General features: G+C 60.6%; 1 protein-coding gene and 1 long non-coding RNA gene across 3 annotated transcripts in view; both read right to left on the bottom strand.

Annotated features, from left to right (window-relative positions):
- Positions 1-1657: 1657 nt before the first annotated feature.
- On the bottom strand, positions 1658-4221 carry LOC123382590. Its single transcript, XR_006591177.1, has 2 exons — positions 3196-4221; positions 1658-2791 (listed from the first exon to the last, which is right to left on the bottom strand). It is a non-coding gene; the product is annotated as an uncharacterized LOC123382590 (long non-coding RNA).
- Positions 4222-4927: 706 nt separating this feature from the next.
- The window catches only part of LOC101091832 (kinesin-like protein KIF19), a 44089-nt gene continuing 23938 nt past the window's right edge, over positions 4928-25078 (bottom strand). The window contains exons 12-20 of one of the 2 annotated variants that reach the window (XM_045048072.1): positions 24673-24850; positions 22455-22725; positions 21962-22083; positions 20282-20409; positions 16428-16536; positions 15363-15806; positions 12324-12477; positions 7691-7798; positions 4928-6501 (exon numbers count right to left, since the gene is read on the bottom strand). In XM_045048072.1, coding sequence (XP_044904007.1) covers positions 6404-6501; positions 7691-7798; positions 12324-12477; positions 15363-15806; positions 16428-16536; positions 20282-20409; positions 21962-22083; positions 22455-22725; positions 24673-24850 — 1612 coding nt within the window. In that variant the 3' untranslated portion in view covers positions 4928-6403. The remainder of the gene's footprint in view (positions 6502-7690; positions 7799-12323; positions 12478-15362; positions 15807-16427; positions 16537-20281; positions 20410-21961; positions 22084-22454; positions 22726-24672; positions 24851-25078) is intronic. The other variant, XM_045048073.1, reaches the window with a different exon arrangement.

Here is a 25078-nt window from a genome sequence, read left to right as displayed (position 1 = left end):
CGGGCGAGTCACTGGGCAGCGTCCACGCTGCAGGCAGGCGGGGCCATTCAGAAGTCTTCATGTGCCCTCTGTCAGGCTCCAGGCCTCGACAGGACCTGCTGGTTCTCTTAGAGTTGCCGGAACGCTCACGTCTCTGCCCGGGGCCCTCTTTGCTGCTTTCCTAGCTTAGTCCATTCGGGCTCCTATAACACGATCCCGCAGACCAGGGCGCTTATAAACAACAGACGTGTGTTACGCACAGTCCTCCAGGCTGGGCGTCCAAGATCAAGGTGCCGCGTGGCCACATTCTGGGGAAGGCCCTCTTCCCAGTTCGCGGCCAGCGCCCTCTCGTCGTGTCCCCACATGGCGGAGAGGACCGGGGAGCTCCCTGGAGCCTCTTCTGTAAAGGCACTGGTCCCAACCATTGAGGGCTCCTCCCTCGTGACCTAAGCACCTCCCAGAGGCCCCACCTCCCAATACCATCATCGCTGGGGGTCAGGATTTCAAAATATGAATTTTAGGGGGACACCAGCATTGAGGCCATAGCACCTCCCAAGTCCAGCTCGGGGTTCTGATGTTTACGGAATTACCTTATCAGAGCCAACACCACCAGTCTGCTCCAGGGCCTTTGCCCGGTGCTCCGCTCTCCACCTAGGCTGCACCTCCTCCAGGAGGCCTTCCTTGACCAGCCTCTCCCCCAGCACTCTGCCCCTGCGGCTCGTTTTCATCAGAGCGCTTGCCATTCATTCTCCGCCCCACCTTCTTTAGAACGTGGGCTCCATGAGGGTCGGCTCGGCCCGTGTCTGCCCAGTGGCAGCTGCGTCCTGTGCATCTAGTGCCTGCCACGTGGTCGGTGCTGGATAAATCCACAAGTGTCCAAAGAGTAAGCAGGGGGACCGGCGGGGCTGGAGAGAGAGGAGTCACTAAGGGCTTAGGCAGGGGGTAAACTACTTCCTGAATGACTTAATTCCTTCATCTATTTGATCCATGGGGCGGGGGGGTCTGTCTGCACCGGACCTCGGGGCATCCGTGCCTGCCCGGGGCTCCGTCCTGCCCCTCTTTATGCCCCCCCCTCACCGGATTCCAGGTTTCCTCCCTTCCCCACCTGGTACCCGGCACGATCTGGACCTCCAGCTGCAGGCAGAGGAGAAAGCTGACCCTCTGGGCCTCAGAGCCGACCTTCCAGGGAGGGCGGCTTAGTCGCGGGCAGCCCCAAGCTCCCTCCCTTCCCGGGAGGGGGCCCCGTGGAACAGACCCCGGCCGGCCTGCTCCTCACGCAGCGCACGCTCACGCAGGTGCACACGTGGCCCTGACAGGGGCTCTGAGGACTTACCAGCCCCAGAAACTTGGGGCGGATCTGTCTGTGGAACAAAGAGTCCTTTGCGAGGGGTAAGTCCCGGCACTTCCTCCCAGCCCCGTGACGCCTCTGACCAGCGGCTCTGGCTTTGCAAACACAGCTCCAGGTTTTGTCTTTGTGGCTTGGGAATTCTGCAAGGAATCATTCCCATCTACCACATTTGCATACGTTATATAATTGTCGCCAAATAGACATAAATGCATATTATACTTACTGTTCTGAACCTTTTTCTCTCAGTTGGTATATTTCAGAGAGCTGCCCACACCAGGGTATAATGGAACTACCACTGGTTTTAAAATAATTCCTTTTTTTTTTTTTTTCCACATTAAGTCATGCAGGAACAGGGTAAAAATCCAAATAGGTAGAAAACGTTTACAATGGACAGGGGTGTCCTGCCTACTTGCCCCCTCAAGTCCCTCACTGTGACCTGTTTCCAGGATTTCCTTCCGAGGCTGTTCCATGAAACACGTACGGGCGAGTGTGGACACGTAAGCATGCAGATACACACATATACATCGACCAGAGTCTCACAAGGTTTTGTAACATTGAAGGACTCTTTCTCCAACATTCTCATCCCTCACCCATCAGCTTTCAGCCCACCTTCGCCGAGCAGATGCGAGGCACCAGGCACGAGGCAATGGTGAGACACAGTCGGGTTTGTCCCCTGCTCACGAACATGCTGTGACTCCCTGTTGCCCGGCATATCCCGCCTGGCTTCCGGGGGCGACAAGGGAGGAGGCCGCACACCCTGGGCTCAAATCCCAGCTCAGCCACCGAAGGTGAGTAATCAAGCCGGTGCTACACCTCCCTGGGCCGCAGGCCGGTGACAGAGGCTTGCAATGAGGCTAGGTGCTGGGCAAAGCTTCCCGCACCCTTGTTGGACATCCTGTTAGTTTCAGCGCCCGCGTCCCCTCGGCTGGCCACAGTATGCGTGTGCACACCGGCACGGCTCACGGTGCACCCCGCGGGCTCCCACTGCACACGGATGCCGCAGGCCAGGGCCCGGGCTCCGCGCCTCCGGCCGTCAGTGCAGCGCCCGCACCCGCCCATCACTCATCCGCTCATTCCGCAGCCATCCCCAGGCACCTGCTCTGGGCCAGGCAGGACACAGACCCGTCCGGCAGGGCCTGGTCCCAGGTGCCGAAGGGGCAGCAGTGCGGACACGTGCAGAAAGGCAGTCGTCACCTGGTGGGTTGGTGCGGGGACAGAGGACGCTCTGAGTACCTGGCCCTTCAGGGAAGGAAAGGAGGCTCTTGGGTGAGGACCAGAAGCAGAAAGGTTCCAAGCACCGAGGCCAGCGTGGGCGACAGCAGGGAGGTGAGCGAGCGGTGTGCAGGTGTGTGTGGGTGTGTGCACAAGTGGGTATGTGTGCACACACATGTGCATACCTGAGTGTGTGTGAAGGATGGCTTTGTCCCAGATGCCTGTGGCCCCCAGGCCCGGCTCAGCCGCAGCCTGTGGACAGATCCAAGGGGGCTGAAATGCACTTTGGTCTGAGTTCCGCACCAGAATTTCCATTCCCTTCCCTGGGGCTCCTCCCCTGCTGGGGATAGGCCAGGAGGGTTGGCCTGCTTGCAAACACAGCCTAACGCAGGGCCGGTGCCCCCAGGAACCCCCCACGGGCCCTGGGGGGTTGATTCCGGGGTCCCAGCAGACTCTTCTTCCCGCTGCCTGAGCTGCGCCACGGTGGTGCTCTCCCATGGTGGCCCGTCCTCCCCACCCCGTGGTGTCACCTCCCAAGGAAGCCGCCCGTGCCGTCGTCTTGTGAGTAAGCCAAGTAAGCCAAGACGCTTTTTAATTTGGGTTATTTTGCGGGGAAACCGGGAAGAGCACGCACCCAATCATTAAAGAGGACTTACCTCCGAGGTGGCACGAGGTTGGGGAGGATGTTTCTATCGCTCGTTTTACACAGGTTTCTCTTTTTTAAGCGGTGAGATCCCAGTGTGGTCTTCAGGTCACAGGTGCCAATTCCACAGTCGCGTGACCTCCGACGCGCCCAAAGAGGACCCTTGTGTACTACTCAGATGCCTGTGTAATTTTCCTCAGTCATTCTGGGTTCAAACTGGGTCAAATTCAAGGTCCTCCCCCAGTTCCAGCCACCTGGGTCGATCCCGAGCTCGGTGTCATGGTGGCTGGCACAGAGGGGGCATGAACCTCTCCACCCTGGGTCTTCCTGGTCCTGTGTTGGGCTCTCCGGCCCTTGGGTATGCCCCCCGGGATTACCGATGCTATGTGTCTACCTGGCTGGGCCACGGCACCCAGATATGCAGTCACACATTATTCTGGATGTTTCTGTGGCGGTGTTTTGGGGTGAGATTAACATTTAAATCAGTAGACAGTGAGTCAAGAGATGACCCTTCATAATGTGGGGCAGCTTCATCCAATCCTCTGAAGGCCCGAATAAAACAAAAGGCTGACCTTCCCTGAGCAAGAGGGATTTCTGCACCCAGGCCCCTCGCTGGGTCTCCTGCCTGCTGGCCCAGCCCACAGATTCTGGACTTGCCAGCCTTCCTGATCGGATGAGCCAGTTCCCTAAATATCCACACACACACACACACACACACACACACACACACACACACACACACACATCCCAGTAGTTCTGTTTTGCTGGAGACCCCTAATATACCCCCCATGGGGCTGGGACCGCCCCCCTCCCAGATGTAAGTGTGTCCTCAGCCCTCTCTCAGGTGCATGGGTCAGTCCAGAGCCTCCTTGCAAAGCACCCCACCCCCGAGATCCACCAGAGATCCTTGTGGCCAACTTTTTCACCCAGCTCAAGACGGGGTATAAAAAGATTGGGAGTTTCTCCTGTACTCTCCCACCAGCCAAGGATCAGTTTGCGGGCCATACCTGACCCCCACGGCTTGTCCCATCATACTGCCATTTCTTTTTTTTTAATTTTTTTTTTCAACTTTTTTTTATTTATTTTTGGGACAGAGAGAGAGCGAGAGCATGAACGGGGGAGGGGCAGAGAGAGAGAGAGACACAGAATCGGAAGCAGGCTCCAGGCTCTGAGCCATCAGCCCAGAGCCTGACGCGGGGCTCGAACTCACAGACCGCGAGATCGTGACCTGGCTGAAGTCGGACACTTAACCGACTGCGCCACCCAGGCGCCCCCATACTGCCATTTCTAATTTCCTGCTGTCGCTCCACAAAAGTACCAGAGACTTCTCCAGCCACTACTTGCCAACTGCCTGGGCTCCGCCCCCCATCTATCAGTTAAGATGAGGGGTACCAAACCGCAGAGGCTTCAGATAGGCATTCATTTCTCTCTCAAATTAAAATCTGGGGATAGGATGTAACAAGGCTGAGAAGCATCCCTGCGCCTTGTACACCAAGGCTCCTTCCAGCTTCCCACTCCATCCTCCTCAAGGCATGGCCTTTGTCCTCGTGGCCTCAAAATGGTGGCCGGGGTTCCAGCCATCACATTCAGATTTCAGGTAGTAGGATTCCAGGAAGTGAAGAAAAGAGGCATGAGGAGCATGCTAATTATCCTTTGTGCTAGAGACTCCTGGAAGCAGCTGCTTCTGGCTTATATGCCATTGGTCAGAACTTAGTCACATGGCCACAGGCAGCTGCAAAGCAGGCTGGGAGATACGGTCCTTTATTTTGGGAGCCGTGTGACTAGCTAAAAATTGGGGGTTCTATTATCATGGCGGAAAGCGAGCAGATACAGGGGACAACCAGTAATTCCTGCCCTACCCAGGATCTGGGACCAAGGCAGGAGAACAGAAGTCTCCTTGCCCCCCAGGCTCAGCCTCTCCCCCGGTGAGGGACACGGGCATCAGACAGTGCCCGCGGCAGGTCTGCACAGAGCAGGCAGCACGGCTCCTCAAGACAAATGGGACCGACCTCCCCACCGTCCTCCAGAAGGCCCAGAAAGGACAGCACGGCTTCAACAAAGCCCCTAGCACGTCCTCCCCGACAGCGGTCTTACGCCAAGAGGGGGCCCGGCCGTGGCGTCCAGCCGGCACATTGACGGGGTGTTCGGCATGTGCCGGACACATGTGAGTCCGAGGCACCCGGCTGCCCACCCGGGCCACGAGGCCACACCACCACCCACACCTCCCGCCCCTGATGTGCGACAGGCCGACTCCCTGGCTCCACCTGCTGCTTCACCCGGGGGTGGCTCCCGCCGTGGGGGAGGGGGCTTTGGTCCCCACGTCCTGCAGGGGTGCCCCCGAGAGCCTGAGATGCGGGCACGGGCCCGGGAACCACAGCAGGTGCCAAAAGCACAGCCAGGGAAGGTGGCGACGCAGCTCACGGACGGCGCTCAGGCTCCCTGTGACCTTGTCTTTCTGTCTTGATGAAAAGTTAGGACCTTGGTTTCTGCGTCCCCAGTTTACGCGGCTGCTTCCACGTACCCTGCAAAGCTGCCTCATCCCAGCCGTCCTCCACAGTGTCCTCCACACAATGGGGTGTGGACAGGGACGTCAGAACACAGTGAGGGGACGGGTGGGTCACGGGAATGCAGGATGTTCTCGTGCTTCCCCGACGCTGGTTTATTCCGGAGCCTACATATACGTGGGCAGTGTCACCCTGCCCGCCGGCCAAGGCTCGTGAGGTGTGAGGGTTAATTCTGTGCGTCAAGTTGCCCGGGCCACAGTACCTAGGTGATGGGTCAAACACCAGCACGCACAGTGCTATGAAGGTGTTTTTCAGGTGAGATTAGCATTTACATCAATAAGGAGTTCGGCAGAAGGTCCACCACGGCGTGGGTGGGCCTCACCCAATCAGGTGAAGAGCGAAAGCATTCTCCCAGGGCAGAAACTCTGGGGTGGAGCGATCCTGGGAAAAGCACCCACAACTGGGAATGACCCAAAAGATGCCTGAGGCTCCCCACGCGGTGTCCTCGAGAAGGGTTCTGAAGTTCCGTCAGTGGCCCTTCCTCCGAAGGTGGCTGGTGAGGCACCCGCCGATTGCAAAGGGCCGGGGGACGCTGGGGCTGGCTGGTCCCTGCCGGGGCCTCGTCTCTCGAATCCACCTCTGAGGCAGAGAGAGCCCTGGGTCTGGGGCCAGCCTCTCTGGCCTTCCCCCGTGTGCCGGGCCTGCCCGCTGACCTCCTCACTGTGGCCTCCTTGGCCTCTTGGTGCTGCCCCGGTGCTTGCAGGGGGTGCTGGGGGGCACCGGACTGTGGCGTCGGCTTCCGCTCTCTGTAGACCCTGGAGGGGTGGGGAGACTTTAGCCCGTGGTCAAGGCCGACTCCAGCGAAGCCAGAGTCCCGATGGCTGGGTCCCTGCCCGGTACGGATGCCCCGCCCACTGGCCACCCTCGGTCAGGGACCCACGCGGGCACTCCCCCTCCTTCAGCTCCGCCCATGCCCGGCCCCTTCTGGGCCCCGTGGGACTGTGCCTCCCTAACCTGGGGCTCCACCTCCCCACACGCTCTGGTAACGCAGGCCCGTCGCCAGGACCTCCCTGAGCTACCTGCTCGCCGCCAGGGACACGTGCAGTTAGGATGGGACAGCCCTCGGGGAACGCCTCCCACCCCTCCCGTTTAAAGACTGCCGTTTAAACTGGCCTGTACCACCGGCCATTACTCAGCCTGCTCTGGTCTGGGAGCTTCTGGCCCCAAGGACACAGCCAGCAAACACAGGCCCCGAGAGCCCTCGAAAAGAAGGGCATAATGATGGGAAGGTCTTAACCTGCTCGGACACAGTAGCAGCAGGGAGCAGGTGAAAGGTCCAGGTAGGGGGACTAAAGTTGGGCCCGAGGAAGCCCTTCTCTCCCTGGTGGCTTTCGGCCTATTGTTGACGGAGAGCCATCCTTCCCGACGACTTGGCTGTGCGTTGGCTCGGGGGGGGGGGGGGGTGAGAAAATGGTGCCAACGCGGCCAGAGAGACTTTCCTGTTCCCAGAAAGGGTTCAGGCAACACAAGCCATTCGCGGGTTGGGCTGAGGATTACGTGAACGCGGAGGCTGACGCGGCTCAACTCGCCTCCGAGATTCAGCATCCGTGGCTTCAAGACCCAGGAACAGAGGAAGTGGGGGTGGGGGGACGGGCAGGCTGGCAAAACCGTGTCTCGTGTTTTGCGATTAATGTCCAGGCCCAGCCACGTTACGATAAAACGCACTCGCGATACCGGGGGCGAGTGTGCAAAATGAGCACAACTTTCCTGGAAGGTTGTCTTGCTTAACTATCAGTTAAACGAAACAGCACTGCAGTTTTGGGATGAAAACACCAGGGTGGTGTGGTTTCGCTCACGATCTAGGCCTGTGCCGGCTGTCCCACTAAGTAGCCACCGGGCAAGCCTGGCTGCTGAGCGTGTGGCAGGGGCCTGTGGCGAGCGGCCACAGGGTGCGCGTGCGCAGGGACAGGGCGATCCGCAGGTGGGGGCGGGGCAGGCACTGACCTCGGATGTCCCGGGGCGCGAGCGGGGTCCTGCGGGGGCCCGGGCTGCTCTGCCACGTGGCGCTGGGGAGGGTGAAGGTGACCTCAGGCATCCGCAGCACCTTCTCATCTAAACGGTGAGTGAGAGAGGAGAGGACGTGATTTCAGGGGCCGCCCCGTGAATCCCGGTCCATGAAAATAAAGGCCGAGTGATGGACGCAGCGGACTGAGTACTGAGGGTACCTCGTTTGTTTCTCATCAATACCCAAGCTCCGTCCTTTCCAGAATGTTCTTTCTTCCGGCTCTGATTCCTTTCCTTCCCCAGCAACCATGCTCTCCTCTCCTTTTCCTCCCCGTCTGCTCTGAGCCAGCCGTGACCCCGCAATGCGGAGGGTCTCCCGGGTTGGCCGAGCAGAGCCTCCTCAGACAGGCGAGGAAGCAGGCAGGCAGGGGGTGTCCCCCCCGGATGTGGTGGGGTGCCCACGTGCAGAGCCCCCACCACAGCCTGAGCTCACATCACCGCGCTGTGCTCTGCCCTGTTCACCAGCTTTACTCTCTTCCCGTCTCTGCCTCCACCCGACCCGTCTTACACCGACGTGTCCACTGTGTATTCTCCGGCTGTCGTCCCCCCCCATGGCCCCCAGTGCTCCTGACACGGTGCTCAGCCTGCTGGGGAAGGGACAGGGCGTCAAGAAGTCTTTCACAGCAGAGGTCACTGGACTGAGCCCACGGGAGCGGACAGAGACTGACGGTGGCCACCTGGAACGGTGCGGCCGTGAGGGAAGATGGGACGATGATTTCCCAGGAAGTTAGACACAGGATTGCCTTGTTTTCCGCAGATCCGCTCCTAGGTTTTACGACCCCAGAGAACCGCAAACAGAGGCTTAAACGAACACCTGCACACAGATGTTCACAGCAGCACCACTCGCGGTGGCCACACACGTGCCCGTTCACCAGCGAGTGAGCCACAGAAGGTGGCCTGAGAGTGGTGCACTGTACCCAGCATAATAGAGCATGCTGTCCTGTCCCAAGCCACGGCGGGGACAGACCCACAGGCACACGCCCTGAGTCCGTCTGTAAAAAAGGGCAGAGACCCGCTGGAGGACCAAGCCCGGGGCTCAGCACCTCCTTTAGGGGAAATGACATGTTCTGGAACCACACAGCAGTGTGGATGCACAACATCAGTGTACCCAATGCCACAGTGTTGCACACTTGAAAATGCTGAGTTTTGTCGCGTGAATTTGACTGCAATTTTAAAAGAACGTGGGTTGGACTTGAAGAACGCTCCAGGATCGGCACGGTGGGGTGGGCACGGCTCGTCAGGGAACCCAGCGAGAGCAGGAGGCCGGAGACCCAGCAAGCCCGGCAGTCGACGGCGACTGAACCCTTGGCCTCAGGGAGGCCGTCTGTCCATCTGTTCCCTACTGCGCACCTGCTATGTTTACTGGGCACATAGAGACTAGCATCCCTGCACTGAGGGAACCTATGGACCGCGGGGGGCAGGAAGACGATAGACAAGATCATTCAAGATTGTTCAATACACAGCCACTCGGGCGGGGACGTGGACTGGGGTCGCGGTCTGAAATGGCACAGGCAGGGAGGACCTCGCTGAGAAAAGTCAACAGCCACCGAGTCAGGCTCTGCAGGAGGGGTGGGGGGGAGCCCTCTGTCTCCAGCCCTTCCTCTCCTGGAGAAGCTGCACTTGTGCGATGGTGTGGTCTACCAGGCAACTCCAGGCGCAGGGCTCCGCGTGGCCTGGGACCTGCCAGGCGTCCCCGCCCGTAGGTGGGGACGCCCGGAGCTGCTCCAGATGTGAGTCAAGTGGATCCTAGTAAGGGGGAAGAGCTCCTCATTTACAGGAGCCCAGCCACTATTTAGGAAGGTTGTAGGGCAGGTCTCACGCTCCCTGGACAGGCTGGCACACAGCACCAGGGAAGAGCTCCCTTGCTTCCGGCCCAGGATGGGGATGGGAACAGGCTCGGGCCCGGGCCACCAGCCGCAGGCATGACACGGCCGGGATGAGCTCTGCCCCTGCGTTATCACTCTGTGGCGAGGAACCTATTTGACAGGGTTGCCGGGAGTGAGAAATGAGGCAACACATCCACTCCTTCCTGGCTTCCATCCGCTGTCTGCTCAGTGTTCTCTGTTCTTCCCTCCCTCAGACGCCCACAGGGTGTGGCTCATGACTGCACATCCAGACGCGATACACCCAGACATCAGCCATGGGTACAGGGCCAGCAGCCCCAGTGCCCTAAACTGTGAGCCAGCAATAACATTAAGTGTGGGGGTCTGGGGCGCCTGGGCGGCTCTGTCGGTTGGGCGTCCGACTTCAGCTCGGGTCATGATCTCGTGGTCTGTGGGTTCGAGCCCCGCGTCGGGCTCTGTGCGGACAGCTCTGAGCCTGGAGCCCGCTTCGGATTCTGTGTCTCCCTCTCTCTCTCTGCCCCTCCCTCACTCATGCTGTCTGTCAAAAATAAACATTAAAAACAAACAAACAAATAAATAAATAGTGTGGGGGTCTCTGGGCCCAAGGAAGGTGCCCAGGGGAGCCTGGGCCTGTGCAAACACCACAGGTGGTGATCCTCAGGCTCTGTACCCAGCCCTGCACAGCCCCCACCGGAGAAATGGGACACCTAGTCTACCCCAGCTACCTGCGGGGCCTCCGTGTACCCCTGCCAAGGACAAGTGTGTTCCTTCTCCGGGCAGAGGCAGCTGGGCACAGCGGGAGGGCCATGGGGGTGCCGGCCCCGGCCGCATGGCCCTGGAGATGTCACTTCCACTCAATTTACCCATCTGAAGGTCTGGAAGGACCACTGATGCTAACGGGCTCTAACTTGCCCACAACAGAGACACATGATGGAGACAGGAGACCGTCTGTGCCCCACGGGGCTCCTATAAACACAGCTGAGAGGAGAGGTTCCAGCCTTTGGCTGGGGGCCCACAAAACAGGGCTCAGCACCTCCCCGTGACGTGGAGGCTTGGGCTGTGCCCCCTTCTCACCAACCAAGAGGGCCAGGTACAGTGCACTCACTTCTGTTTGAAAAAGGCTGCTTTCTTTTGTACACAGCCTGGGCATTAGATGGTTCTAGGGAACCGCACTGAACCTCTCTAGCTGTGATGTGCATAAACACTCTGTCATCACAGAGAGAAAGCTCTTGAAAGTGTCATGGGTGAAAGGACATGATTGGAGACTTTATCGAACCCTCTCCAGGAAAGCAGATAACAAACGGAAGGATGGAAACGTGTAGACAGAGCTCAGAGACAGAATCGGCAGAGGGCAGAGCGCTGCCCGGGCCATGCCGTTAACGTGCTCCTGTCCCTACCTCTGCCTGCGTTAGCAAGGTCATGACAAAGCGGTATGGAAGCAAACTCCTTTTTAAGTCATCTGGACAGACACATTCCGAGGGGCTTATTTCCAGGGGACGGGTGGCCATCACAGGAGCTGTGACACTCCTGGCTAAGCCGTGACGGCGAGGCCTCCCCCGAGCCACCCGGCGCCCCCACGCCTGTTACTCCCCAGACAGGTGCCATCACGGCGCCTCCCCCGAGTGAGGACCTGGGGACCGGCGTCCAGGGCGCCTGCCGCCCGCTGGGAGGACAGCGGAGGGCGCGTGCCCAGCCCTGCATTTCAAGGTTCCCGTGCCTGATGCTGCTGCATTCTCTGGGATTGTGGTCTTCTTTGACGAGCGTGTAGACAGGAAGATAACGGAGTAAAAGCTTTTGAAAGCGGCAAATCCCATATGGGTAAAGAACACTTTTTTAAGTGTTTTTTAAAAGTGTTATCGCAGGCCCACGTGGTTGCCAGCACATGCAGGAGCCCAAGCGAGGAATCACAGGGGAAGGTGAACTGTGTCCTCCAGATCGGAGATTTCTGAAAAGCTGGAGAGCGTTGCTACGAATCGGGTGGGGCCAAGGTGCACACCCACCAGCCAGCCAGAACGTAGCTGTGCACACTGCTTCTACTGCAAAGGCCCTGGAACACACTCGGGCTTTGCCCCGCAAAGAATACTCAGCTAGAAGGCCTAGGGTGTGGTTAGGAGCTGGGGTCCGGCCCACCACTCCCAGCCCTGTGACCTCGGGCAAGTTCCTGCACCTCTGTGCCTCAGTTTCCTCATCTGTAAGGTGGGGACGGTCGTCGTTTCTTACGCGCTCACAGCTGTAGCTGCGCACACACCAGTAGCATAGGGGCACGGGGCCACACCACTGGGCGACCGCCTCTGGACGGGGCCCGTGCCACCCGGCTCCTCTCTCACTGGCAATCGTATCTGTATCCCAAACTTCTCACCGCGAGCGTGTCTCACCCGTGTGGCGACCACAGCCACGGGAGCTGCAATTCAAACCCGTACAGAGACAGACTGAGCGGCGGCAGCAGGACGTAGTTTTAATCATCGTTTTAAACTCTGCTGGAGCATCAGATGGGCAGAAGCAAAACGGAATGCCTACTGAATGCCTCTGCGAGTGTTTCTTTCCACGAAGCCAGCGGCCCTGGCCCACCCGCTCACCACCCTGAAAACCTGAAACTTGCACCCAGGAGCACACAACTGACGACAGCCCAGACCGTCATGCTTTCTAAAGACGCACCCTTGACGGGAGGGGCAGAGTCTTGAGATGCACACAAAACCCCAGGGTGTTAGTTTCCGTTTCGGATTCTGTACCTGCATGGAGACTGGGGCTGGGCTTTATCTTGGAGGCCGTGGAGACGGCAGGGAGGAAGCTCTTTCCGGACGACTTCGTAAGCGGCAGGGGTGCAGGCGGTGGCTGGCTCTTGGCCACGTGCTCCACGGAGGGGGGTTGAGGGTTCTCCGTCACCTGCAGGGACAGTCGCACAGCAGGGCAGGGTGTGGGGTGCGGGTGGGGAGGGAATGACACCTCAAGGTCACTTGGAGCTGAAGCCATGGACAGATGAAACCCCTGCTGGGTGGCTCGCTGTAGGCACACGTCCACCTCAGTGAACGCGAGCAGAATCACTGCTAACACTCTCCTCCAGCCCCAAGGGGAATGAAGGAATGAAGGAATGAATGATGCTCTCCGGCTGCTGTTTGCCCCCACACACAACACTTTCTCCTCTCAGTGCCCCCCCCCACAAATGAAGGGGGTTAAATGGTCAGCATTTAAATAGACTGAGTGGGGCACCTGGGTGGCTCAGTCGGTTGAGCGTCCGACTTCAGCTCAGGTCATGATCTTGCAGTTTGTGGGTCCAAGCCCCTCATCAGGCTCTGTGCTGACAGCTCAGAGCCTGGAGCCTGCTTCGGATTCTGTGTCTCCCTCTCTCTCTGCCTCTCCCCTGTTCACGCTGTCTCTCTCTCACTCAAAAATAAATAAACATTGAAAAAACTAAAAAAAAAGTTTTTTAAAAAAATAGACCGAGTAAGCAGATTGTCCTCTGCGGTATGGGTAGGACTCATCCAATCAGTCAAAGTCCTGGTTAGAAGAGAAAGTCTGCCTTTCCTGTGAGTAAGAGAGACTCCTTATGCCTGATACCCTTGAACTGAGACTTTGGGTTTTTTCCTGCCTTTGGATGTAAGCTGGTCTCCAAATTGCCAACCATGGCTCTGGGATTTGTCAGCCTCCATAAATTATGTGAGCCAACTGTAATAAACCCGTGTGTGTGTGTGTGTGTGTGTGTGTGTGCGTGTGTGCGCGCGCATGCATACGAGTGTGCGTGTGTCCGCCTGTGTTGCACGCACACACACTCTATTGGTTCTGTTTGTCTGGAGGACCCTGACTGATACACTCACCTTCCGCCCCCTGCTGCTGTCCTGCCCTTAATCCTACTGAGCTATCGCCAGAGTGGTTTCAGTGCAATCAGCAAACGCCCACTGTGGCTGGCAGAGGCGGAAGGAGATCTGCCAGGCCCCCGGCTGCTCACTAGCCTGCCCAGAGAGAGGCCTGCTCACTTCCTCCAGTTTATGTGACCAAGTGTGGTGAGAAAGAAACCCCGTGAAGGGAACACCATTTCCATACGGACTGGAACCTGTGCCAAATACACCCTCTCCCCCCCTGCAAAAGAACTTCACGGCACTGTGGTCAGTGAGTGATCAGTGTGGTCAGTGAGCGGTCGGTGTGGTCCATGAGCGGTCAGTATGGTCAGTGAGCAACCAGTGTGGTCAGTGTGGTCGGTGTGGTCAGCGAGCGGTCAGTGTGGTCAGTGAGCGGCCGGTGTGGTAACTGATCAGTGTGGTCAGTGGGCGGTCAGTGTGGCTGGTGTGGTCAGCGAGTGGTCAGTGTGGTCAGTGAGCGGTCAGTGTGGTCAGTGAGTGATCAGCGTGGTCAGTGAGTGATCAGCGTGGTCAGTGAGCGGCTGGTGTGGTCAGTGGGCAGTCGGTGTGGTCGGTGTGGTCAGCAAGCGGTCAGTGTGGTCAGTGAGCGGTCGGTGTGGTCAGTGAGCGACCGGTGTGGTCAGTGTGGTTGGTGTGACCAGCGAGTGATCAGTTTGGTCAGTGGGCGGTCAGTGTGGTCAGTGGGCGGTCAGTGAGCGGTCGGTGTGGTCAGTGAGCGGCCGGTGTGGTCAGTGTGGTCAGCAAGTGGTCAGTGGGTGGTCAGCGTGGTCAGTGAGCGGCCAGTGTGGTCAGTGAGTGATCAGCGTGGTCAGTGAGCGGGCAGTGTGGTCAGTGAGTGATCAGTGTGGTCAGTGGGCAGTCGGTGTGGTCAGTGTGGTCAGTGAGCGGTCAGTGTGGTCAGTGAGTGATCAGTGTGGTCAGTGGGCAGTCGGTGTGGTCAGTGTGGTCAGCGGGCAGTCAGTGTGGTCAGTGTGGTCAGCAAGCGGTCAGTGTGGTCAGTGAGCAGCCAGTGTGGTCAGTGGGCAGTCGGTGTGGTCGGTGTGGTCAGCAAGCGGTCAGTGTGGTCAGTGAGCGGCCGGTGTGGTCAGTGAGCGACCGGTGTGGTCAGTGTGGTTGGTGTGACCAGCGAGTGATCAGTTTGGTCAGTGGGCGGTCAGTGTGGTCAGTGGGCAGTCAGTGAGCGGCCGGTGTGGTCAGTGTAGTCAGCAAGTGGTCAGTGTGGTCAGTGGGTGGTCAGTGTGGTCGGTGTGGTGTGGTCAGTGTGGTCAGTGAGTGGTCGGTGTGGTGAGTGGCCGGTGTGGTCAGTGTGGTTGGCGTGACCAGCGAGTGACCAGGGTGGTCAGTGGGTGGTCAGTGTGGTCAGCGAGCAGTCGGCGCATGGTCGGTGTGGCACTCTACTGAGTGCTGGATTTTGCCTACGTGAGGCTGAGGCTTTCCACAGGTCAACACTGCCCAGTACCCCGAGAAAGTAACTGGGAATGAACAGCACTACCCACAGAGGGACAGCAAAGCATCATGGGTAGTGGCCAGAAATGAAAGACAGCCACGTGGCCACGGAACAGGGAGCAGACAACCTAAGTGTCCACGAAACGGGGCTGCGTAAGGAGTTCATCCCCCCGCAGGTGTCGGAGGAGGGCCATGCTCCCGGGCCTGGTGCCGGGCTCTGGCAGGAGAGGGACGCCTCACGGTGGACAGTGCTTCGCGACCCTGTTACCGTTTAGTGGACATGTTAGAACCAAGCAAGGTACCCTCTTAAAGTGAAAATGCAAATACTGTGAAGGCACTTGAGAGTTCATGAAATGACGTTAAGGAAGGACCTGAGGTCAGAGGCGGTACCCAGGGAAGACACGCACGCGGCTTCTGATGAGGAAGGGTGGTGGGGGTGCGGGGGGTCTCCCTCTGCCTCCTCTGTACCTGGGGCCCTCCTGCGTCCACCATGACGCTCCTGCTCTGCTGTCCCAGCTGGACCCCGGGACCCAGCCAGCGTGCACCCACGGTCTGCACGCTCCAGGTGAGGGAGGGTGACAGCTTCCCCCTGGCCTTCTCCGCAGAACGGTCCCGGCCCGGGCTGGCGTGGGGCCACCTCCTGTCTGCTGGGCTCGGGTCCCTGGAGTCCAGGGCCATGTCCTCTGGAAGGTGGAGGGAGGAGCGGCCGCTGCCACCCTCGCGGTCCTGCGCCTTGGAGCGCCGGGTGGCCGCGATGAGAGCGATGCTCTTGGTGCTCATGGCCATCTCCTTGAGGGTCTGAGCGCTCAGGGCCGGGCCGCCGGCCTCCGCTGCCATCCGCGAGGCACCCAGGTCCAGGCCAGCAGGGGCGCCCAGCTTGGAGACCAAATTCTTCACGCTCAGGGGGCCTGCCTGCCGCAGGAAACCAGCATCAGCGACGGTCAGACATCACTGGGCCACCCTGTTGGCCCGTCCCACATTGGACCCCCAGAAGCAGACTCAGAGTCTGTGATTGGAGGCAAGTGGTATGGGGGGAAAGGTTTCTGGCCATGGGAGGAGGGCCCAGGAAGGTGGATGAAGCCAGTCCCTGGGCCCAGACACCCTGGGGGAGTGGGTCACCACACCCACGGGCCAAGGGGCCCCAGGTACTTACGTACCACCCACAGTCACGGGTGGGGCTTTTCCTGGGGACCTGAACTTCCCAGCACTCCAGCCAGGGCGGAGGGCTCCCCCTGGGGCAGGGGCATTCTCCCCCCCCCCCCGCCCCCAGCTGGGGACAGTGACCCAGAGTATGACCACTCACACTATTGCTAGTAATCATGATGAGACTAGCGGCCTCTTAAAGACAGTTCACACGAAAGACTCCAAACTACTAAGGTGTGAATACTCACAGCCTTTCCCTTTCCCCAAGCCCCCCCCCCGCCATCTGCCAAAGAGATTCCTGATAGCTGTGGCCCCCCCCACCCCCCAGCTCTGCGGGGGCAGGAGAGGCCTCCCGGGAGCCCGGGGCCCTGGTTAGGGCCGCACACCAACCTCATGAGCCGGAGGCGTTAGCAGGATGCGGAGGGATGGCAGAGGGAGAAGGGAATCCTGCTTTCCCAGCGTTTTCGATGGCGTGGCTTGCGACGACGTGTAGCCACCGCTGTGGGGGACACACAGAGGCAGCAGCTGAGCCAGCTGCCAGGGCCCCTCGGCCCTGCCTCCAGCCGAGGAGAGCGGAGACTGAACCCCAGGACGCCGCGGCCCACGTCAGGCCAGGGCAAGCGGCATCTGCACACTGCTGCGTTCCGGGGCCACGCCGGGAGTCTGAGCTCTGGGTCCTTGCGGAACCTGAGGGGGGCCACGGGACCCCCCGAAGTTGTGGTCAGCTGGACAGAAGCGCACGTGGCCCGGGGACTCCACTGCAGCTGGCTTCTGACACGGGGACAATCTCGTGGGGGACGGAGGCCCTAACTGGTGGGGTCTGACGCCAACTCGGCGTGATCGTGCCAGAACTGAACTGCGGCACACCCAGCTGGCGTTAGATCCGCTGCGGTAGAAATGGAACAGGAGGAAACATCTAAGCTCAGGCCCAAAGAACGGCAAGGAAAGAGCTGTGCCGAGCTCTGGCAGAAGACCTTGCCAGGTAGGAGGAACAGGGGGAACAGCATGGGCCAAGGCCCTGGGGCAGGGGCCAGCTCGGCACATCCGAGGCCCAGCAAGGAGAGGAGGGTGGGACAGAGACACAGGAGTTTGCCCACGACCTTGTGTGGAAGACTTGGGCTGTTGGAAGGGGAAGGGACCTCTGACAACTTCCAGCCAGAACTTTCCCCGGTCCTACCGTGTCTACTGTGAAAGAACAGGGTTTCCTCACCTTCCGTCAGGTCAGGTCACCCGTGACTGTAAGAACAGAGCATCACGCATCAAGCCCAGGCTCCCTGGCGAGTGGCCTTGGGCTCCTGACCTCTGCTGTCTCATCGGGGAAACCGGGACACTGATAACTCGAGCCACTGGGTAGACCTCTAGCTGGATGACAAGGTGTTTAAGCACCACGTGAGCCAGCGAAGCCTCTGGGTGCTGTCAGTAGGCCACAGGGCTGCCTAGCACCGCGGCCAGAGTCCAAACCAGAGACAAACGTTTGGCCTGCCCTCCGGCGCCCCCACTTCCTCACGGTGAACCTCGGGCAAGGCGCTGGGCCCTGCAAACCTGCTTCCACCTGTGGAATGAGACCCGGAGCAGCGGGGACCCTGTCGCCGAGGCCACACCTGACTTGGGCAGTAATGCTTCCTACGCCAGCTCCAGACTTGGCACGTGGCCATGAGAGGCCCCTTGGGTCAGGGAGCAGCCTGTACCCTCTCCCCACCTGTCCCTCGTAGGATAGAGACTACGTCCGTCTCGTTCTCTTCTTAGTGCCCTGCACAAGCGCTCAGTCAGTATGTGGTGAGGTTTGGCCGATACTCTGCTCCCCTCCCCAACAGCCACCCCTCTGCTTGTGCAACAAGCCCCCGTGTTACTCCGCGTGACAATGTGTCCAGCCTGGAGACATGGGTCGTGACCGGTCCATGCCGGTTACGGTCCTCCTTTCCCTTTTCTGTAGGGAACTAGTCCAGGAGAGAGCAGGTGATTGATGGACTTAGTGACATCTACTGGGGAAGGTTCTCAAAGGGACTTTTCTCCCAGATAAAAAAGCAAGCCCAGCCCTCTCTCCCTTCCGTGTTTAGGTGTGGTTATACGAAGGTGTGATCTATGGAGCTGTGGCAGCCTCTTTGACCACAAGGGGAGACATCATTTACGTGCCAGGGACGTGGGCATCATCGAGTCATTTAAACAATGGCCCCGAGTCCACTCATCCTCCAGACTCTCAGACAACAGACACCTGTTTACATTGGACCAATCTCACTGAGAATTCCGTTACTCACAGCCGAAAGCATTGAGTCCGGACCAGCGGCAACTGGAAAGTGTAAGAGCCCGGGGAGAAGCCCGGCTCCTGTACAGGAGCCCCACTGAGGTGAGAGGCCTCCTGCCCCCACCCCCTGGCATTCGGTCCTCCTTGTAATGGCAGCTCTATCTGCCGTGTCCCCGCCACGCCCGACACGTGCAGCCCTGCAGGGAGGTCACTGTTGGCCCCGTGTAGAGACGGGGCACCTGAGGCCCAGGGTGGCCAGTCACGTGCCCAGTACCATGGTGTGGGTGACCGGCACAGCCAGGAACCAAGCTCCGGTCGGTCTGGATTGGGGGGCCGGCTGCCAGCTGTCGACGGGCAGGGCCCCGGTGCCTCAACCCGAGGAGGGCACAGGTGCTGGGCCTCAGCCACTGCCATGGGAACCGGCTGGGGCGCCGTAGGAGAGGCCTCGGGTGGCACCAGCCCCACCCGTCTGCAGGGACACAGAGCTCCTTCGTGCCGTCTGCATGACGCCAGCGTTCCAGCTCACGGCCTGCAGGTGGCTCGGCCTGCTGTCTCGCCACGGTCCGGGCTGTGGCTGCAGGTACGGCCTGCATGAGGCGAGGCACGGCCCCCTCCTCTCTAGGCTGAGGATGGGAGGTGGGGGGCCCCAGGCTTCCTTTGCAACCCATCTACAGAGAACCCCGTCTCAAGGTGGGATCGACACCTGCCTTCCCTAATCAGGGGGCCGAGCAGCAGGTTCGGGCGGGTGTGGGCCCAGGGGCAGGTGGGAGAGGTGTCTAGTCTTGACCGAGGGATGGGGCACTTTGTTTTTATATGCACACACACATACGCGAACATACGTGCACACACATACGCGAACATACGTGCACACACGTGCACCCACATGAAACTCACACATACACACACGCACACACACACTTGCATGCTTAAAAATACACAAACGAGCACATCCATGTGTAGGTGCACACATGCATACACACATGTGCGTATAAATGCACCGTGTGCACACACACACAGATAGGCACGCACGCACCAAGGTTGGAGCCCTGGTGACTTCGCTATCCCAAAGGGCACAGCCTAAGCCTGGGCATTGCAGCCAAACAGGGCGTCTGGGCCTTCACTGCTCCTGATTTAGACAAACCAGCTGCAAAAGTATTTGGGGCAAAACTGGAGAGATGTAACTCTAGGTAGGAAGCAGCAGTAATTCGGGGATGGTGGTTATGGAGGGAGGTGTCCCAGATTTAAAGCATAGGACCTATGTCACAACGTCTGTGACACAGTGCATGTGCGCTCCCCAGGTTCCCACGTGGAAGCCTTGACCCCTGGTGCAACCGCCTGGAGTGCAGTCGTCGGGAGGTGATAGCGGCTAAATGGGCTCACCGAGTGGGACCCAGATGGCAGGGGACCGTGTCCTTGTGAGAGGGGGGCGAGGCCTCCACCACGTGAGCACGCAGCATGGGGGCGGCCACCTGCAGCCAGGAAGACGGTCCTCACCAGAACTCTACCCGCCGGCCCTGGCATTTTGGACACCCAGCCTCCAGGACTGTGGAAGCAAATGCCCGTGGCCTGCGCCCCCCCCCGTCCGTGACGTTGCGTGAAGCAGCCCGAGCTGGCTAAGGTCCGTGACCCACGCTGGCAAGACGCTAACCATTAACACGAGGGAAGTCTGGGAGTGCTCGGTCTACGAGTCTGTCTCGGGTGCTAGAAGATACCAAAGCAACGAGTCGACAGAGGAGAGGATAGAAGCATTGGCGGTAGCACCAGGAGGCTGATGTTGACCAAAAAGTGTGTGTCAAAACGGCACCAAACTCCCCAACCTAGGTGAGCACCTCCTAGGACGCGCTCACTTGTCCTAACCCTACAAGGAAGAGATATCGACACACTCCACGAGAGGTGACGCCGGGGCCACGATCCTGGGCCGGCCCCCAGCCCTCCCACCACACTCCACAGCCGGGCGCGAGGGCACAGTGATGCAGGGTCGCGAGAGGGAAGAACCGGGTACCTGTCCTCCTCCAGCAGCATCAGCGGCAGTTCAAACTGGGCACCCCACGGGAGGTCCTTCCTGTCGTCTGGCCAGTCCCAGCTAGCCTCCTCCTGCGGCGCGGGGGACTTATTCAGAACCAAGCCGTCCTGGGGACAGACGGGGAGCTGGGGGAGGCCGCATGGACCACAGACATAGGCAAGCCATGTCAGCAAGCAGAGATCCCCGAGGGGACGCAGAGAGGTCCCTTTCCCGCTGGCCACCATCACTGGAAGAAAACCAGCCAGCAGGGAGGCCCGCGAGCCAGCCTGCCAGCTCACTTCCGGCTGGCCCTCCCCAGCACAGACACAGAAAGGAGGCTCTGTGCGAGGGCGAGTGCCAGGGACCGCCAGGGTGCAGCCTTGACCCTGGAGCAAAAGTGGTGCACAAGCCAGACGCCTGTCGGAGAGCCCTCCAAAGCCTGCAGGCCCTTGAGAAGACACACAGAGGACTCAGGTGACCCAGAAATCCCACTTCTGGGCGTCCACCCCAAGGACGGAGAGCAGATTCATCTACACCCGTGTTCACGGTAGCATGTTCACAAGAGCCAAGGGGTCCAAGCACCCAAGTCCATCGGCGGGTGACTGGATAAACACAGTGTGGTCCGGCCGCACACAGCGCGACGGCACTCAGCCTCAGAGAGGAAGGACATTCGGACACCTGCTCCCCCATGGATGGACGAGGGCGTCGTGCTCAGTGAAGTAAGCCCGGCACAAAAGGACAAGCGCTATAAGGTCCCCGGAGTGGTCGAATCCACAGAGACAGAGAGTAGACAGTGGCTAGGGGCTAGGGCATGAAGGTTTAATGGGGACAGAGTTCCGGTTTGGTATAATGCTTTCTCTGAGCTCTGGGAGTCCCTCTGGGGAAGGGAACCCGATGGTGGTCTTGGGGACCCTGACATATACTATAGGACAGGCGGAAGGGTGGGGAGGAGGTCCCACAGCAGTAGCATGAGCGGGGAACCAGATGGCTGTGTGGGAACTGAGCCAGCAGAGCCGGGAAAGCGGGGAGCTCTCGGCACAATGTGGGTACCTGGGACCTCTGATCGGGGGCGGGAAGCACCTTTACGGGCAGTCAGATCCACATGCGTGGGCTCCTGCCCCTCGCCCACCCTGCCCCAAGCCCGGGGAGCCCTTGGCCTCTCTCCTAGGAAGGCGCAGCCGAGGGGCCCTACCTAGCTCAGGGCAGGGGGAGAGCCGGGAAACAGGACTCGTGTGGCAAATGAATGCAGAGCCCCCTCCCCGGCCCTCTTCTCTAGGGAGTCCCCAGATGGGCCCCGGACGCCATCCACCATGCAGGGGACTGCCGGCTCGCCCTGGAGTTAAGACCTAAAACCACATCCCTCCCAGGGTCCCCGTGGCACCGAGGTCCAGCCCACACTCAGGCGCCTTCCCATCAGCCCTCTGTCTCCCACATGGGGTGTGCAGCAGTCCAGGGTCCCAGGCCTGCCGGTGAACAGCACAGAGGACCCCGGGACCAGCCTCCCCGAAACCCTGCACCCTTGCCACTGGCTCAGCCTGCCCAGCGCCGCTGGCCCCAGCACTTGGTGCGGGGAGGGGCTTCCCAGGCGTCCTCTTCTCACCTCAGGGTCAGTCCCCTCACGGGGCCGGGGCACGCAGGAGGGGACAGCGAGCACTGGCCTGAGCCCCCAGGCGCACTCACCCGCAGGGAGCTCGACATGACCGAGTGCAGCAGCAGCAGCCGGTTCAGCGAGCCCGCACCCAGCTCCCGCAGGATCAGACAGTACCGCTCGTCCAGGGACTCGGGCACCGCGATGCCGCCACCTGCAGGGGCGGGGAGAGCGGGGGCGGGCACGCGTCCCTACTTGCCGGAAGGACAGCGTCCTCTTTCCTCGGAACCTGGAGGCAGATACTCTAACCCGATAAAGGCGGATTTTCCGGACGGTGGGTTTTCTGGGCGGTGCCCCCCCCCCCCCCCCCCCGCACTCCTCAGTGGGTGGTCTGTGCACCGTGCGTGCGCGGATGGATTTCTTGCGCGAACGGATTTCTTACGCTAACAGAGCATAGCACGCGCGCCGTGCGTGGCTCTACCTCACTTACCTGTACCTCCTGGAGCAGTGGTCTTCCCCGAGCACGCGCGGCGCCCCCCCCCCCCCCCCCCCCACGCTTCCCAGGGCCAGGCCGGGCGGACTCACCCTCGATCAGCTGCCGCTGGTCCCGGAGGAGCTGCTCACAGAGCAGCCGGTGCTGGTGGTAACGCTGGATCACGAAGTCCTTCTGCCACAGCAGACTCCTCCTGCGTAGGCCGTCGGCCCGCAGCTCCGTGTTCTCGGCCTCCAGCTCGTGGGCCCAGCACAGCAGCCGCAACACCTCCCGCTGGTCCTCGCTGCTGGCCTGCGCGGGCAGCAGCTGCTCCAGCTGCGAGGCCTTCTCCTTGGCACTGGCCAGACGCTGCTCCAGCCCCGCCTGGCGGAGACACCGGGCGTTCAGGGCAGGGGCCCGGGGCTCGGCTCCCAGGTCCGCTCGCCCTTGCGGGCTCCGCTTCGCGGATCGAACTCAGGGAGACACCGGGTGACCGATCGGGCCCGGGGACGCGCGGCCATCGCCTGCGTTTACCGTGTCCTTTATTTTCTGGGTCCTGATGCTTTCGCACCTGGGCTCTGGCCGTCCCTGGAGGGACTGCCCTTCCCAGGGCCAGCCAGTTCCTGAGGGTCCTAAACCCCTCACCCAGGAGCACACTTCTCGGATGCAGACCAGCCAACCCAGAGCCCACACCCCGACCCCCTCCTCCGTGGGGCCCTCACACTCTGGGCCACTGTCCCCCAGTCCTAACCCCCAGGGACCAGACAGCCGGAACAGCCCCCGTGCCCTGGAGCCCACTGGAATCACCCAGACTGGCCGGGCCTCAGCCTGCTCGCCCCGCCTCGCCCGCTCCTTCGCGCAGAAACCACAGTAAGGCTCTCGCCCAAGCACCACCTCCCTCTGCCTCCTGACTGGCCCTGGGGCGTCCCCTGTGGCCCGCATGGCATCCCGTGCCCCCTCCTCTGGGAACTGCCAGCGAAGACTATCTTTCCAACGGCAGTCGTCTCCTGGTGTCCTGGCCCTGCTGTGCCTCACAGTTTCCACGAACACACACTCAGAACACACCCTCGGACTCACCCCTCGCCGTGTGTCCACCGTGGGAAACCCCCACTCGCACGCCCACCCCCAGAACCGCAGCCCCGGGCACAGGTCAGCTGACAGCCCCCAGTGCGGCCCAAGCAGGCTCCTCCAGCCGTTACATCTTCCTCTCCGGGAGCCAGAGGGGGCGACTTCGGGGGAGTTGGCTCGGCTGCCTGGCATGGTCCTCCTCTTCTGCCTGAGGTCCTCCCCGGCCCCCGAGACACCAGCAGCCCCTCCCCCAGCCCCAGCAGCCCGTCCGCGGGTCCGGTACGACGCTGCCCCGCGCCACATTGCCGGCGTCGGTGGGAAGAATCCGGCAGATGGTCAGCTTCAGTGGCGGAGGGTCTCGTGTGCCTTTGCGTCCCTAGGCCTGGTGCCACACCGGACGCTTAAAAGGTAAGTTTGTCTCGAACGGGCGGGTTAACTCACGAACAGACTCGCAATTCCACGCTACGCTGCATCTCCGAATCCAAATTTGACTCCTGAACTCATGCTCTCTGCTGATACACATTATGGTTTCAGCAAGAGGCATTTTTCTTATTGCTAAATGCCGGGGGGCTTCTGAAGTGAGACCACGTAGCCTCCAGACTGCTCAGGGACACGCAGCCCCGTGAAGACACATGCTGGTTTGGCCGCAGAGCCTCGAAGCGAAGTGCCGCCTGCTTTCAGCACGTGGCACTTCCCCCCTTGCCAGAGAAGACACCCGCGGACGTGTGACTAGAGGGCGCTTCCCGGCTCCCCAGCCGTGCCTGCTCTGCCGGGACCGTGACAACGCGAGCTACTGCATGAGCGGCTCAGAGAAGCAGCCGGCCCTTGCTTCTCCAGGAGAAACCGGGCTCCCTCTGGCCGTGTCCCTTGTTCCGCCCCCCTCCGCACCGCGTGCCCCAGGCCTGACTCGGGGACAAATGAGCCAGAGGCCACGCATGGGAAGCACTTGCCCACAGGACCCCTCGGAGCTGGAGGCCCGCTGTGTGTGCAGACAGGCAGGTGGGGTTGCCCCGCGGCTCCTGGGTCCCCCAGGGTCCGCCCATCCTGCACACCGACCCCCGTAGCAGGGAGGTCATGGGCTCTGCAGTCAGCCCAGGTCACGTGCAGCACAGCTCCCTCCACCCCCTGGGGCCTTGGGACAGTTTATCTCAGCCCCCTGAGCCTGGATACCATGGGTGGCCCCGCTCGGTGACTGTTGTCACGGGGTCACCATCCGTGCATTAGCAGCGGGCATGCCCGCGTACGGACAGCCCCTGCCCCCACCTTGAGGGCCGCAGCTTTCCTCTGCTCAGCCAGAAGCGTGTTGACCTCCTCTCTGGCCACGGCCACCTCAGGCGGCTCCACGGACTCGCCCTCGTCGCCGTCCGCCTCTGCCGGCTCCTCGTCCCCGTCCGGCGTCCTGTCCCTGTGCACGAGGTGCTGGGCCTTCTCCCGCTCCCAGCTACGGCCGCAACAGAGGGGGCAGCGGTCAGGGTGCCGGCCCCCACCCCAGCCGGTCTGCCCGCAGGCCTGGACCTGACAGTGGGACAGACGTGGGCCTGTGGCCTGACCTCCTCTATGTGTACAAACAGAGGCGTGAACAACAACTGGAAGGAAATCAAGAAGCCACAGGCCTGACCTCCTCTATGTGTACAAACAGAGGCGTGAACAACAACTGGAAGGAAATCAA

Source organism: Felis catus, chromosome E3 (genome assembly GCF_018350175.1).
Source record: "Felis catus isolate Fca126 chromosome E3, F.catus_Fca126_mat1.0, whole genome shotgun sequence".
Classification (NCBI taxonomy): domain Eukaryota; kingdom Metazoa; phylum Chordata; class Mammalia; order Carnivora; family Felidae; genus Felis; species Felis catus.
This window is presented reverse-complemented; position numbering and strand designations above follow the sequence as displayed.